General features: G+C 38.1%; 1 protein-coding gene across 5 annotated transcripts in view; it reads left to right on the forward strand.

The window, feature by feature from the left end:
• The window catches only part of ITGA9 (integrin subunit alpha 9), a 273,508-nt gene that overhangs the window by 216,634 nt on the left and 42,814 nt on the right, over positions 1 to 14,060 (forward strand). For 2 of the 5 annotated variants that reach the window (XM_053967746.1, XM_053967754.1), the window contains 3 exons: positions 5,172 to 5,297; positions 5,848 to 5,967; positions 7,619 to 7,720. In XM_053967746.1, coding sequence (XP_053823721.1) covers positions 5,172 to 5,297; positions 5,848 to 5,967; positions 7,619 to 7,720 — 348 coding nt within the window. Of the gene's footprint in view, positions 1 to 5,171; positions 5,298 to 5,847; positions 5,968 to 7,618; positions 7,721 to 10,501; positions 10,600 to 10,625; positions 10,787 to 14,060 lie in introns of those variants that run through there. The other 3 variants (XM_053967764.1, XM_053967773.1, XM_053967794.1) reach the window with 3 other exon arrangements.

The following is a 14,060-nucleotide window of genomic DNA, read 5'->3' on the forward strand; positions in this document are numbered from 1 at the left end:
AAGAAACAACTGTCAGTAAAAACTTCCATGGGAAGATTTTACTTTTGCTTTTGATGTTGGTTTGCCTCACGTGAAAGCTGAAGACATTCAAGATAGTGAAATCATGCTTCATTCTAATAATGAAAATGACAAATAATAGATATATCAAATCTGTGTGAAAAGATTTTATAAAATGTTTGGATTTCCATCAGACAACCACCCCCTTACAAATTTTTCAGTTTAGAATTGGAATTCTGAAAATGTAATTTCTTTGCAAAAAATATATTTCTTAAAATTATAAATGTTTTCCAGGAATTGAAGGCTAGGATCAGTAATTAGTAATACATACCTCTGTGTTACAAAAATTTTACACTGTTACCCCCAAAAAACTCATGGTATGTGTGGTAGTCTAGAATGTATGTGATGACATAGACCACTGAATATAGAGAAGAAGAAAAATAAAAAATAATTTAAGATCTTTGAAATTAGGCTCCTTTTTTCCTGCAATGTGAAATCTGGTAGGTCAGCCATTAATTTGTGGCTGCAGCACATTCAGACCACAGGACCAGACTCAGAGCAGGTTAGGAAAATGTGTAATATGAGCACAGGTCCTGAAGATGCTATGCAGTTAGCCTGGCTTACCTTTTTCTTTGGCCTACTTTATGTGCTAACATGGACTTTGTCCACCTCTGTTTGGGTACAAATTTTAGGTACACTTCCAGTACAGATTTGTCTGTATGCACCAGACTGCACATTATTTTATTCAGGACTTAATAAGTAGTTTCTGGAAAACAGAATGAAACAACCTTCAGCAGAGACGTCTCCAACAAAGCTCCTTGGAAGTCCCTTCTTGGAAGGCTGCAGGGCTGCAGGGCTACTTCTACTTGGTACCTCTCTTGCCAAAGGTTTTTATTTCCCAATCTGTAGTCTTAATGTAGGATTTAAGAGAGCCTGCTTTGTGTGCCTCTTGTTCCCTGCCCCAGTTGTTCATTTGTGTTAGGAGTTAGATATTGACATTTTTCTGTGGCTTCTGTACAGTTCTTGCACTGACTACAAAAGCAGTGCACATCTCTTTCCACATCCTATGCACTGCTCAAAAAAAGTCCCTTCTGCTGGTTTTGTAAGATGCTGGATACCGGATCCTGGGAAGACTACTCTGGTGGTAGTCCTTTTCTGTTTATAGGCTGCTGAGGAATGGAGAAATGGAAATTTTTGAAAAGCTCTGGAATGCCAGGTACCCTGAAACTCCAAGACTGATGAAGAGCCTGGTTTCCTTCCTACTGCATTTCAAAGACTTGTACAGCTCTTGCATCTATAAATCGTAAACATTTGGCCAGAAATTTCCTAGTTTATGTACCACAAGGTGGCTGGGATAGCATCATGTTTGAACAAGAAGAAACTCACAATGAGGCTCACAATACAAATCATGATTTGTATTTCAGAGATGCAGTTCAGTCTCAGCATAATGCCAACAGTTTTGTGCTGAGATTTTATTTAACTAGCTGTCTTTCTACAGATGAATATTTAATTGAAAACAAAGTTTATTGAAAAGTTGCTACTAGTTTTTTCTGGCTAGTATACTGAACCCTTATGCATGTAAGGAATTGAGAATAACACATGATGTGAAATATAAAGTGTCTAACAGCTATCCTAACAAAACAAACCAAAAACCCTAAAAAAATCCCACCAAATCAATTGTGGCCAGTCATTTGAAAAGGATGGATTTGCTTCTACCTTAGCATGATCCATCCACTTAGAAATTTTTTGTTAATTTTTCCCAGTTTTGTGACTCTGTGGCTTCCAAGAGTGCTAAAAGAAGTGGATTGCTGTTCAGTTGCCTTGCATCCTTTCCTGTCAGCACATGCTGATTGATAACAGGTACACAGATGAGTGTAATCTAATTTCTTCCTGGTTGAATTGCTCCAAATTCTGCTGACCAAATAGCAGTGTCTGCCTTCTAGGAAGTAGCCTCTGACTTTGGCTGCTAAAACAGGGTATAGGTGACCTGACAGTCTGTTCCAGAGCAATGAAGGTAACAGGAGGTGCTTAGTTCTTGCATGTTTCCCTCCTAATATGGACTGAAATACTGAATTTATAATCCACCTCACATAGGATTGCTGTGCAGTTGGCAGAGAGGAAAAGGTGTTTCCAAGTTCAGAGTTGATCCTCTGCAGGTGCCTTTCTCTGTTTCAGCTAAAGTATTTTAAAAATGATGCCAATCTTCAGTTTAAGAAAAGATAGTAACTTCAAGTAGAAAAGACCAGGTTTATGTTGCTTGATGCTAGACAATTCCTTTTAATCTTGTGAGACATTTCTGCTTTGGCTCGTTTTTACACTGTACTTTTACAAGATATAAATCAGGACTATTTAGGAAGTATGCCAAAAACTTGCGTAGCACAGAAACTCATACTGTCCTTCCTGTATCTCTTGCATAAATCTAATGACATCTGTAATTTAAACTTTCAGGAATAAAGAACAAGTACTTAATAGATACTGACTTTTTGCTTTGTTTTAATTTAACATAAGCTTTCTAGTTGATATGGATCTAATTTCCCTGTGAAAGATCAAAGAAATAAATGTGCGTGGGCTCTGTGAATCTCTTGCCTAAACTAAATAATGAAAACTCATTTCAGTTGATCTAGACAAATCATAGTCTTAATCTTCAATTGAGCCCAAGGAGACTGTAAACTTTGGGTATATCTCTTGTGAATGTAAGGACAGATTATGTTAAATCACGTTGTGAATACATACTGCAAAGAACAGATTATGAAGAATTTTTGGGCAAGTAAAGCAGACAGGTGATCTATATCACTTTCAAGAAGACATAGATATCACTCTTCTGGAAATAGCATTTAAAATTTAGACAGACCTTTGGGTTTTGCTTCTTTGTTTCACAATACTTAACACAAACTGTGTAATACTGAATCGGACTCAGAGTATGCAGTAATTTCATATCTGTAACAGCTTTTTCTTTCCCTCTTTCAAGGATTTATGAATTGAGTAAGGTACAAGTTTTCAATCTTTCATTCTGTCAGAGGATGTGAGGAGGTCAACAGCAGTATGTGCAAGAATGTCAATTGGTGGTGTTATAAATGAATCAGTCAATTTAATAATTAAAGGAATTTATTAAAGCAAATCAAAGTAAAACTATAAAAACCACAAGCAAATCAGCACTGAACCAGGCAATCGGTGCTGGGTGAACTGGGTCAGGACGATGCAGCTCCGTACCCCTTGCAGTTCACAAGGTACAGATTTGTCAGGGTCTTTTTATACTGTTTCCAGACTTAGCAGGATTCTGGGGGGGTCCTCCTGTTTCCTTTTGTCCTTTTTAACATACTAATGCATGTTCTTTTCTTGTGGTGCTTCTAAACAGAGGTTTTCCTGGAATACTCTGAATGCTGATATCCTGTTACAAGATAATCCCTCAAATATCTTGTTCTGGTGACGAATATTCATCTTGTCTTTCACTGCATATCTTCTAGACAGAATAATCCTTCAGAATAACCATCTTTTGAGACAGGAATTCATCCTGTGTATATTGCTCTTTCCCATCACTTGGTTCCATTTAAAAGGATACTGTATTTTTTTTTAGTCCTGAGCTCGAATATATTCTAAATTATATATCACAGTGGTTTGTGAGAAAATCTCCCTCTCTCACTTACAGGCTTTAAGGATAGTAGCAGGAAGAATTTGCTGATACTTTGTTGTCATAGTTTTTATTAAACTTCGGGGTTTTTTTTTCAGTAAATAGACATAAGCTGCAAAAAGTGAGAAGGCTTTTCTTGAGCAAGATTATCTTGACTGAAGCTCATTTTATCAGTTTGGTACTTTTCAATGGCTCAGTCATCCACTTTTTTGGGCAAGTGAATAAGCTAATGATACAAAAAGGTGAGTTTTGTACTATTTCTGCTAAAGGTAAAAGAACAGACTTAGTGCCTAAGTCTTTGTGCATTTACACAAAGATTTATCTTGTTAGTTCTGATATAAACAGGGATGCACCAAAACATCAAAAAAGGTAGTACAAAGGGTAACACTATTGTCTTAGTTTAAGACAATTTACAGGGTGAGGTCTCTGAAATTAGTTGCTTCCCCTTCTCCCCTTTTCACTAATAAGAAGAGACAAATACGAAGAGAAACAAGTGGAAAAAATTAAGGTTTACTTAATGAAAACAGCAATAATCAACAAATACACAAGCAAATGATTCAAAGCCCACGCACAAATGCGAAGGAGATCCCCCTAATTGTCCTGGGGAACAGACAAAATGGTGGAAAATCCCCTCCCTGGGCCACGCAGCCGAGAGAGAATGAAGGAAACAACACAGCAAACAAGCCTCCGTTATTCCAAAACTCCCTCCCTCCCCTGCTCCACCAAACGAATAACCAACGGGGAAGAGGAACAAAAAAAAAATTGGAAAAACTATTTTTGTCCAAAAGCAGTAAATGCTGCCATGCTGCCCGCTCCATGCCGCCCACCAGGGGCTCTCCCTAGCGCGGCACGGCTGCTGGCAGCGGCTGGAACTCGTGGAGTGGCTCTGACCTCTGGTGTGCTGGCTGCGGGCGACAGCGGGCAAGTCGGTCCCCTCTGCGGCAAATGGCCTACGGCAGCAGCTGAAGGGATTTTGAAATGTTTGAGAGCCCAGAAAGAAGGGAAAAGAGAGCTCCATGTTTCTATCCCCTGTTTTTAAAGGCACGAAGCACCCCTCCAAGTTTTGTGAAATGGGGTAAAACACAGAGGTTCTGCTTCCGACTCCAAACCTTAAAGAAACAATAAACAAACTTGTGCGGGTTAATGTAGAGGAAGATTTTTGGGTCAGCCCTAATGCTAAACTCTGCCTACTATTTCTGTAACTAGGACAACTATTGATTTAAAATGCTATGTCATAACATATTTTACTGAGGTTTTTCTCCTGTCTCTATCTCCAGACATGGAGAACACAGACACCTACACATGAGCTAGGTTAGACATATTTGTATCCTGTCCAGTCAAAGCATTTCCAGTGCATGATTATCTGGGTTACTTCAGATACTTTAGGGTTGACTCCCAAGGTGGTTATTTTTCTCTTTTGATTATTAATAGGAGTCAAGACATTTAGTTCAGATTTAGGTGTGTTTTTACAGACAGGCTAATTCAACCTTCTCGTATAATTTCATTAATTTGGAATAATAATTGTGATTTATAATTGTGCATGCAGGTTGGTCAGGACAAAGGAAGCTGTTCTTTCCATAGAAACTACAGCCCATGCGTTGTTCCTCAAGAAAATGAAAATATTTTCAACACAATATTTGCTTTTTTCACGAAGTCTGGCAGAAAAGTATTGGTAAGAAACAGTACCGTTTATGGCACCACTTGAACATACAGCATATTTAACAAAACATTTTGCATGGTTTGGCATGCTGATCTGAAGCAGATAGTTCATTATGGAGCATATATAACAATACTGATGATGTGCTGGGGGGACATTTAGTGATTGTAACTGTCTGTTTTTTAAAAGTAAATAGGAAGTTTCAGGAAGTGCAGTAGAAAGGGATTTAGCTGACATGGCAGCACACACTTGGTAACCAGAGCCTTTGCTCCCATGTTCTGTCAAAGGCATATGGGGGCAGTGGGTCACTGCGCTGTACTTGGTGCCTGGCTCAGCAGTTCTATAGAGGACTGAGTTTTACCTGGCTTGCTTTCATGTAGGCATCTGTAGCCAGCTACCTTCGGGTCTTGAAAGTTGCTATTTCAGTGCAAGAGTGCTGTATTATAGCAGTTATATAACTTGGTTTTCTGGTGTGTTTTCTGTTTATAAATTATCATTGAATTTTCCAATTTATCATTTAATTTTTACCTCCTTTGCCTAACAACTTTTTCCATATTTCCTGTAGGACTGTGAAAGACCAGGGAGATCTTGTTTAATTGTACACTGCAACATAAGCTCACTACCTAAAGCAGAGTCCTGTGATATAAATATCTACATGCTGCTGAATACTGAGATACTCAAGAAGGTACATGGTCTCCTTGTAGGTTGTCTTCAATGCCAATTTAAGTGTGCTTATGTGAACCAAAACTTCCATTTCTTCGTCTTTACTACTGTGGGAAAAATAATCATGATATCAAAGAAAGATCTACTTATTAACAGTGTGTATGGAGCTGTTCATCTTAGTTCTTACCCATTACCCATTAGGATAGAAATAAATTTAGTTCAGCAAGTTTTACACTGAAAAATGACAAATGAGACCCCTAATTGTGTGTATGGTGTTTAGGCTAGAGATTTCTGAAAATCTAATTGATTTCTGAAAGTTTTCATTCTAAAAAATGTAAGTGAATGTAAAGCTATGTATTTTCTTCCTGTGTAAACAGAGACATGGCACTATTTTGTCATTTTTACTTCAAATTATTATTCAAAGAAGATGCATCATGACCACATTAATGCTGAGCTTAACATTTGTGGTAAGAAACAAATGGTTGCCAGTTAATTTCTGTCTTCTCTGCAGCTGCTGAATGAGACAGCAAATATTTTAAAATTTTTGTGATTTACTGCATTTTGACCTGTGTTCCTTTACTTACAAAAATGCTGACTCTAATTCTGGCAAGATACTGTAAGATTATGAGGGAATATGATAATTGGAGGAGAAAGCTGATAACATAAACCTATTAAAATAAACCTGTCTTTCATAGTTGTTAGATTAAAAGCATCAGAGAGAGCCCTTATTAGAAAACAGTTGCTAAAGTAATTAATAGCCTTGAGATTTTCCAATTGAAACCAGCAAGTCTGTTAATGTTTGTTCATATTTGAAAACAGGAAGTACAGGCATGGCTGGAAGTTTCAAGTATTTGTTACATGCTTATAGAAATGCTGAAATATATAAACAAGTAACTGAGTGCATGCAAAATATGCTTCTGGGAAATTCAAACCTGGGAATAGCCAGGATTCATCCCATCTGCTGGGTCCCTTCTAAGATTACTTTTAGCAACACTAAAAGTGTTTACACATGTTTGAGTATCACCAGTGCATGCCGTTTTCTACTTATTACATACTCTTCCCAAGGCAAACCGCATACAAGGGAGTAATCTGTAAGATTAAATGGCATTTTATTGAAATGTGCCTGTTAAAATGCACCTGGCATTTTATTGGAGAAATACATATCAATGAGAGGAATTGTACAGTGAATAATTAAGATATTTGCCATGCACAGATTCAAATAAGAAGTTCTCCCCCTGGGATATATTGTAGCTTATTCCAGTTTCTGTATATAATTTTTCTGTTCACTTGAAAAACAAATTGGAACATTTTTCACAATTAATATTGAGCCTGCCTGTGTCATTGGAAATTCTCTGTCTTGCTTTCATGATAAATGTGGAAAATATTAACAAACCAAGTACAAAGTATGTGTTTAAAGTCTAACATACCTGATTTTGCTATAATCTGAAATAATGTTCTCAGGTATATCTGTCTGTTATGGGCATAAAGTATATTTTTTCAAAGCAGAGTTGTAACCAGGCTGGTACTTAACTGCCAACCTAGCCTTCACTAAGCGTTGTCTGGGTGTTTTTATTATACTGGCAATTGTTTGATGGTTTGTTGGGCATTTTTTGACAGGGGGATTAGTGCTTTTGTTGTTGTTAAGTCCAGTTCTTCCTCTTTTTACTTCTCAGGACAGTTCATCGGTCATCCAGTTTGTCACAAGGGCAAGGCTGCAGGTGGACCATGACCTTAGAGTTGTGGAGGTGCCCAATGGGAACCCAGAAGAAAAACCAGTGAGTACACAAACCTAAAGAGAAATGTTTCCTTATCCCAGTGGGCTGGAAATCACTGAGAGCTCTATACAAACTGGAATTTGTGCCTGGGCTAACCCACAAGAGTGTCCAGACTTTGTCTGACTAGACTAACAGTACTGTGAGCTGTGTTTTTGTGGTTTGGCTCTCTGTGATAACCATGTCAACAGAGTGAATGATGTTATGTCAAACCAGAGTGATCTGTGTTGTACTAGCTAAAATACTCTTGAGGTATTAATGCAGAAATTAAGTTTAGGTCCTGATTTAGGGTTAACATTTGCTTTAATCTAATTCAAATTTCCCTTGAAAACCTAGAAGAGACTTGAAACCTCAGCAATGTCTTTTCACATGTGCCAGAATGAAATATGTAGAAGCATTAATGCTATTTTGGGAGCTGTGAAAATGCAAAAAAGTGTCTAAACTTTCAGAAATTAATTTAACTTTTTTTTCTTGTGCTAAGCTGGTAAAAATCAAGTACGAGCTAATACCACATATTGTGTTGGTCTTCCTCTTCCTTCTGAGTCTCCTACCTTTTTGGTGCCATTGGTCTTCCTTCCTTCTGTTATCCAAAAGTCTGGCAGTTCACTGTTACCGCTGTGTCTCAGTGTCCATTCACCTGGCTGGCACCACCCAGTTCACAGCCTCTTGTCTTGGGCTTCTACCAAGGGCTCAATCTGCATTTAAATCAGCAACTCAATCTACAGCTATTTGCACCAGATGTATCCCACAACAATCATGTCTATAACTGTAGTCTTGAATTTCTATTTCATTAGACCTGTCAGAAAAAAATGACAGAATCTTCTTTTTTCCCTTCTGTTTTCTTTTCTTTGTCAGGTTTCTGTACCATTCTATACAATAGGCTTGGTTAAAATGAAAAACATAGTTAGCCATAGTTAGCCATTGCTGGGAATGTGCCTTATAAGTGGCCTCCAGTCGTGAGTGTTAATACATTCCTTGGCCTCTCCTTAGTTCTACAGTTTGCACAGAACATATCTTGCAACTGTATGGCAAAATTTCATTAATGACTTTTGAGAAATGATGGTCACTTTTAAAATTTCAAAGGTTTATTAAATCTTAACAAAAATACAACAAAGGGCTGAATAAGGTGCTGAGAGTCTCTGTGACCAGCAGTCACATGCTCATTTATAAAATGGATGCTCTGCCTTCTATACTCTTGGCCCCTCCCAAAGTCTTGTCAGTCAAGTCCTTCTCTGCCATCCATTGGTGGAGATCACTTTCTTACAACTTGATTGGTGGTCAGGTGTTACCATGCCACACCTCCTAGTAACAAGGTTACCCTCGTCTAAATGCCCCGACTAGTGACAACAATATAAGGAAGAAGGGAAAGAGGACTATGGGGACAACATATAAAAATAACGTAACGATGTATCTATAAAACTTCTCTTAATGTACACATAATATTAATCTCTTAATTGTGAGAGCCAACCATTGCATTACCCATTTATAACATGACTGAAGTAACACCTGACTGTGATACCCATATCTCAACTGAAATAGAAGAACCCAGTATCTCCATGACAAATATTTTCAACTGTAAAAGGTCTTAGAATATCTAAAAATGCACACTGTAAAATGTGTCAGATTGCTGTTTTTTAATGTTCAAACTTAGAAATGCTTTTTTTCTAGGAATGCAGGCTCTGCTGTATTTCATTGTTATCTAATGCTTAGAGAAAAAAAAGAAAAGAAAATTAGGCAAAAAAATAAGTTTCCTTTCCTATTCTCAGAAAGCCTTTCATCAAGCCTTGAGTTGCATTATGAAGTGTACTGTGTGTGTGCTGGAAAGCTATCTTAAGCTTCAAAAAAGAGCTTGCTTCCAATTCCTGGGAAGCCCTAGCAGTAAAAGAGTATGCTTAATATGTTGTAGCCATGTAACATTAATCCGTAGTTTCAAATATTTTCTTATATGAGTGCCATTTCCTCTCTGTTTTATGGTATTTCCATATGCCAGCTTTAGTATTGCTGTATGTTTTGCACAGGGTCATGTTCAGGCAAAAATTTAAGATATGGCTTGGCTCAAGGTATTAATTTTTCTGTGTTCTCTTCTTGTGGAATGCAGAAGGGAAGAGTAGTTGTTGCAAGCCACAACTATTTAGCTGGAAAGAGAGACTGGAGAAAGAAAATGTCATCGTTCAGCCTCCTCTTTTCCTTTTTAAAGCTCATCCTGTACTCTTCATTGACTAGAGACTGCTATACTATATCCATTTGGATAGTAGCTCCTTCTGTACAGTTGTGCATGGACTTCCTATGAGACTGTTTATGACAGTGTTCCCTAATATTTTTTAGACACTTTATCAAGCGAATGTTGAAAAGGCCTTTTTGCTTTCTATGGCTAAATGTGGGATTATTATCACATTTAATTTTTTTTTAGGATGAGGTACCATTATTTCAATTGGCGCTTTTACATTATAGTGTATAGTATGAGAGTGCAAATCCTCTATAAAGAAGATAAATTGAGACGGAAGACAAATGGAAAAGGAAGGCTGGTATTTTTTATGATAGTATAAGAAATATATAGTGGATCACCCATATAAACACCAGCTCTGTGAGAAACTTCAACAGACAATTTTTAAGAGAGATACAAAAGTGTATGTGAGTATCTCTAAGTTGGGTAGCAGGCTATCTTTGAAATTAACCCATTTAAAAAAAAAATGCATTGGTGCAATTCTCACAAATAATTTCTCTGGATTTGGATATGTTTTTATGTGATTTTTAATTATGTATTTTTGATTCTGGTCACAACAGGCTACTTGAGTTCTTATATTAGACAAATCACATGAAGAAGGTAATCAGAATTTGGATTCGTCTCTGTGATGACAGTGGTATTAACATACTTATATATTGTCTGAAACTGGTGTCATATTTTCAGGAGGCATACTTTATTTTCTTCATCATATGAGTTTCCATGAAGGTTTGGTTCTCTTCTTCTCGGTCTATGAACAAAACCAACTATAAGCTCCAAGAGAACACAGTAGTCAAATACCAGATCAAAGAGTCCACTGCTTACTACATGTGTGCAGGAAGAGGAGGAGTGCTCTTAAGGAGCAAAAGAACTGCCTTTGGAAGTGTGGAAGAAAGAATTAAATGGATTTTACTACAACAAAACTATTCAAATGCCTCTGAGTCTTCCTGTATTGAAAGTGAGGGAATGCAAAGCTGACTGCATGAAAAGGCAACCCCAGATAAAATGTATGCAGGTCCTGCAACACAGTGACCTGTAAAGCTTAAGGCTGCTGTCTGATGCTATCCACTAAGTACAGGTATGCTCTATCAAGCCTTTGAACCTTTCGTGCCTTCTGGATAGTGTTCACTGTTCTTTTATTTCCAGCTCAATCATTCTAGGTTTAATGCATATCCCGGGTAACCAAAATGTTACTGTAACCCCTATCTATCTATGCCCAAAATTGTTACTGTCTCTTTAAGACCCCTGCATCAGAAACCAGAATGGGGAGGTGGTGCCCAGGGTTTTTTAAAAATTAGGACAGCTGGACATCTCTCTCTCTCTCCCTGTTTGGCTTGCCTCTTGGCCTTTTCTTGCCTCTACTTGCAACAGTAACAAGTGGAGAATCTAGACTTTGCAATCAGAAACTGTTTCAGAGTGTTTCAGAGTTTACTGTTATTTTGCAAAACCTGTGGACAAGACTAAGCCAGAGCTGGTCTGGTCCCAGGCCACCACCCACCAGTGCTGAAAGTCTGTTCTTCCTACCCTCCTCTTCCATCAGAGTAGGAACCCAAGGCAGCTACACCAAAACTGGCAGAGTTCAGTAGGTGGCAGCAAGTGGGAACACTGATCCCACACACCCCGGTAATATCTATCTGCCGCTAGTACTGCTTCAAAAGCTCCTACCTTCATGGGAGGGTTTGCTGCCATTTTCCCTTTGTCTTTAGAACCACACACTCAGCTGTGGCGGGCAGCATCTTAGGATGGGTCACTCTGCAAATTCAAGTTTCTCTGTCTCTGGTGGGGGTCTGTGAGATTTAGCAATTTTGTATCTAGTGATTGTTTACTGTTACTTTTTTGCCTGTGGCTGTTTTGCTTGCTAGTGAACTGCTATTTTTTCACTTATATCTACTAGTATTCGATTTCTTCTTATTGGTGGAAAGGGATTGGTTAACACTAAGGGGGAGAACTCATTGTAGAGTGTTTCCCTTTAAATTGTCTTAAACCAAGACAGTGCAACACAGGCAAGTGGTTGTCCTCCATGGGTTTTTTGTGCTGAGAATTTAGGTATGTTTGTGTTTGCAATGATAATATATTTTGGAGAAAAACAATAGCAAAGAAAAAACTTACAAAAAGTAAGTTTATGGTTGTGAAGACTTGGAAGGTGTCTTTATATGCATATTCTATGCAAAGAGATTTTAATATATATTCATAAACCTAAGCTTTAGCTGTCTGCCTGCAGCATGGAGGACTCCTGACTTTGGTCTGTTCTCCATGTCTGTGTTGTGTCCAGCCTGTGGTACTGGACAGTGTTCATGATGTTCCAGTTGTTTTTTTTAATGCATGTGGGAATACCTCTTCCACTCAGAAATCCACCACCAACGTCTCATTTTTTAGAAACACTCAGCATTTTAAGGCACCAGTTCTCCCCAGCTTGCCTTTTTAATACCTGGATGGAGCTTTCTCCAGCAGCTTTGCAGCCTCCTTGCCAGCAAATTATTTGCTGCCGTATTGTTTTTGTCATTTTAAGTTATTAATTTGTTTTGCCTTTCCATTTCCTACTATAATATTCCTTTTATAGATTTTCTTGTCTGTACACTGAAGTCTGTCAGGTAGAAACTTACACTTGTGTAAAGGAAGAAAATACACAATAACAATAAATTACAGTTAATTTCCCAGGGATAGAGACAAGCAGGTTGCAAGGAAATGTCAGGTTTGTATTTTTTAAGAAAATACTGCTTTTCTTAGTTTATGTAAATAAATAAATAAATATGTAAAAGGCATGTATATGCATATATGTACACACATAAAGGAGAATAGTGTCTTTAGTGGTGAACTCCCTCCAAGCGTAACAGTACTTGAATGGAAAAGTCAACCAGCAATGCAGTGTGGTTTGAAAAAACAGAAATAATGTAGGTAATAAATACAGAAATAGAATAGCATTTTTTTATAAGCCGGTGCTTCCCGTGGTGTTGTGGCTCATGAGGCAGGTGCATAAAATTCATTTAATATACATGAGTAAAAGAAAAGAAAGTATTTCAATTTGCATTTTAAATCAGCTTTTGCTGAAATATGTTTCTTTTCTTTCTGAGTACCAGTGCAATAGCCTGTACCTCTTCTGAAAAGGGCTTTGACAGAGTATGAACTTCTCAGTTAACTTCTCTCTTACATGCTTTACTGAAATAAGATGTTTTAAAACTTCTTAAAAACGAAAGTTCTCTTTCTTCATAATTTTGTAACCAAGAAATAGCTGTCAGGATATAGCAAGTGTTTGGCACAGGAAAGAAGATTGGAAGATTAACTGGTATGTGCTCTTGTACATCTGTGTTCGACATTGCAAAAATCAGTGCTTGGGTGGAAATCTCAGTTTTTTTCCAGAAGGGCAGTGTCACAATCTGCTAGTACAAGTGGGGGTCGTGATGGTTTGTTTTACCAATCTCAGATTGCAAAAGTCACAACAGCAAGGGATTTCAGTATTAATTGAAACAAAAGCACCTTTTATTGAGTGCCCATAGCAAATGTGATAAAAGGATTAGAAAGGAGATAAAGGATAGAGAGAGAGAGAAAAGCAGGGGGGGCTAATAGCTACCAACGGAGAGACAAAAACCTTGTGGTCCAGCCAATAGATCCGTCTTGTCAGGTTGGGGAGAATCTCAAAGTCTTTGGTTAACTCAGGGGTCTTTTATATCCTTCCACCAGGGTGGGGAACAGGATGGTATTTCGAGGGAACAGGTATAGGACAGTGGAGAATAAGTCTGTTGACAACAAGTACAGACAAGTCCAATTCCGAACAGGACAAACCAGTCCCAGCAGTGAGCAGGACACATTGTTTCTTGGTCCAGCGAACACACCTGCAGGCAACACTTGGCAGACATCTCACTTCAGTCAGGCCAGTGCCCCTGTATTAGAATTTTAAGGCTCTCAGTCCTTGGGGGGGGACTTCAATCTCCATTCTTGACAAGCGGTCATGAGGCAAATGAGGGATCTTCGGACCGTCTCTTATAGGCAGTTACCCTGTGTAAAACCTGATTGAGGTGTGAACTACATAAAGCTAAATGTCAAGCTGCATTGCCTCTTGGGCTTCCCCACTTTCAAGTCCTGCATGTACAGTGCAAAATGCAAAAGAAAAATATGTCAAGACAG

Source organism: Vidua chalybeata, chromosome 1, assembly GCF_026979565.1.
Source record: "Vidua chalybeata isolate OUT-0048 chromosome 1, bVidCha1 merged haplotype, whole genome shotgun sequence".
Classification (NCBI taxonomy): Eukaryota; Metazoa; Chordata; class Aves; order Passeriformes; family Viduidae; genus Vidua; species Vidua chalybeata.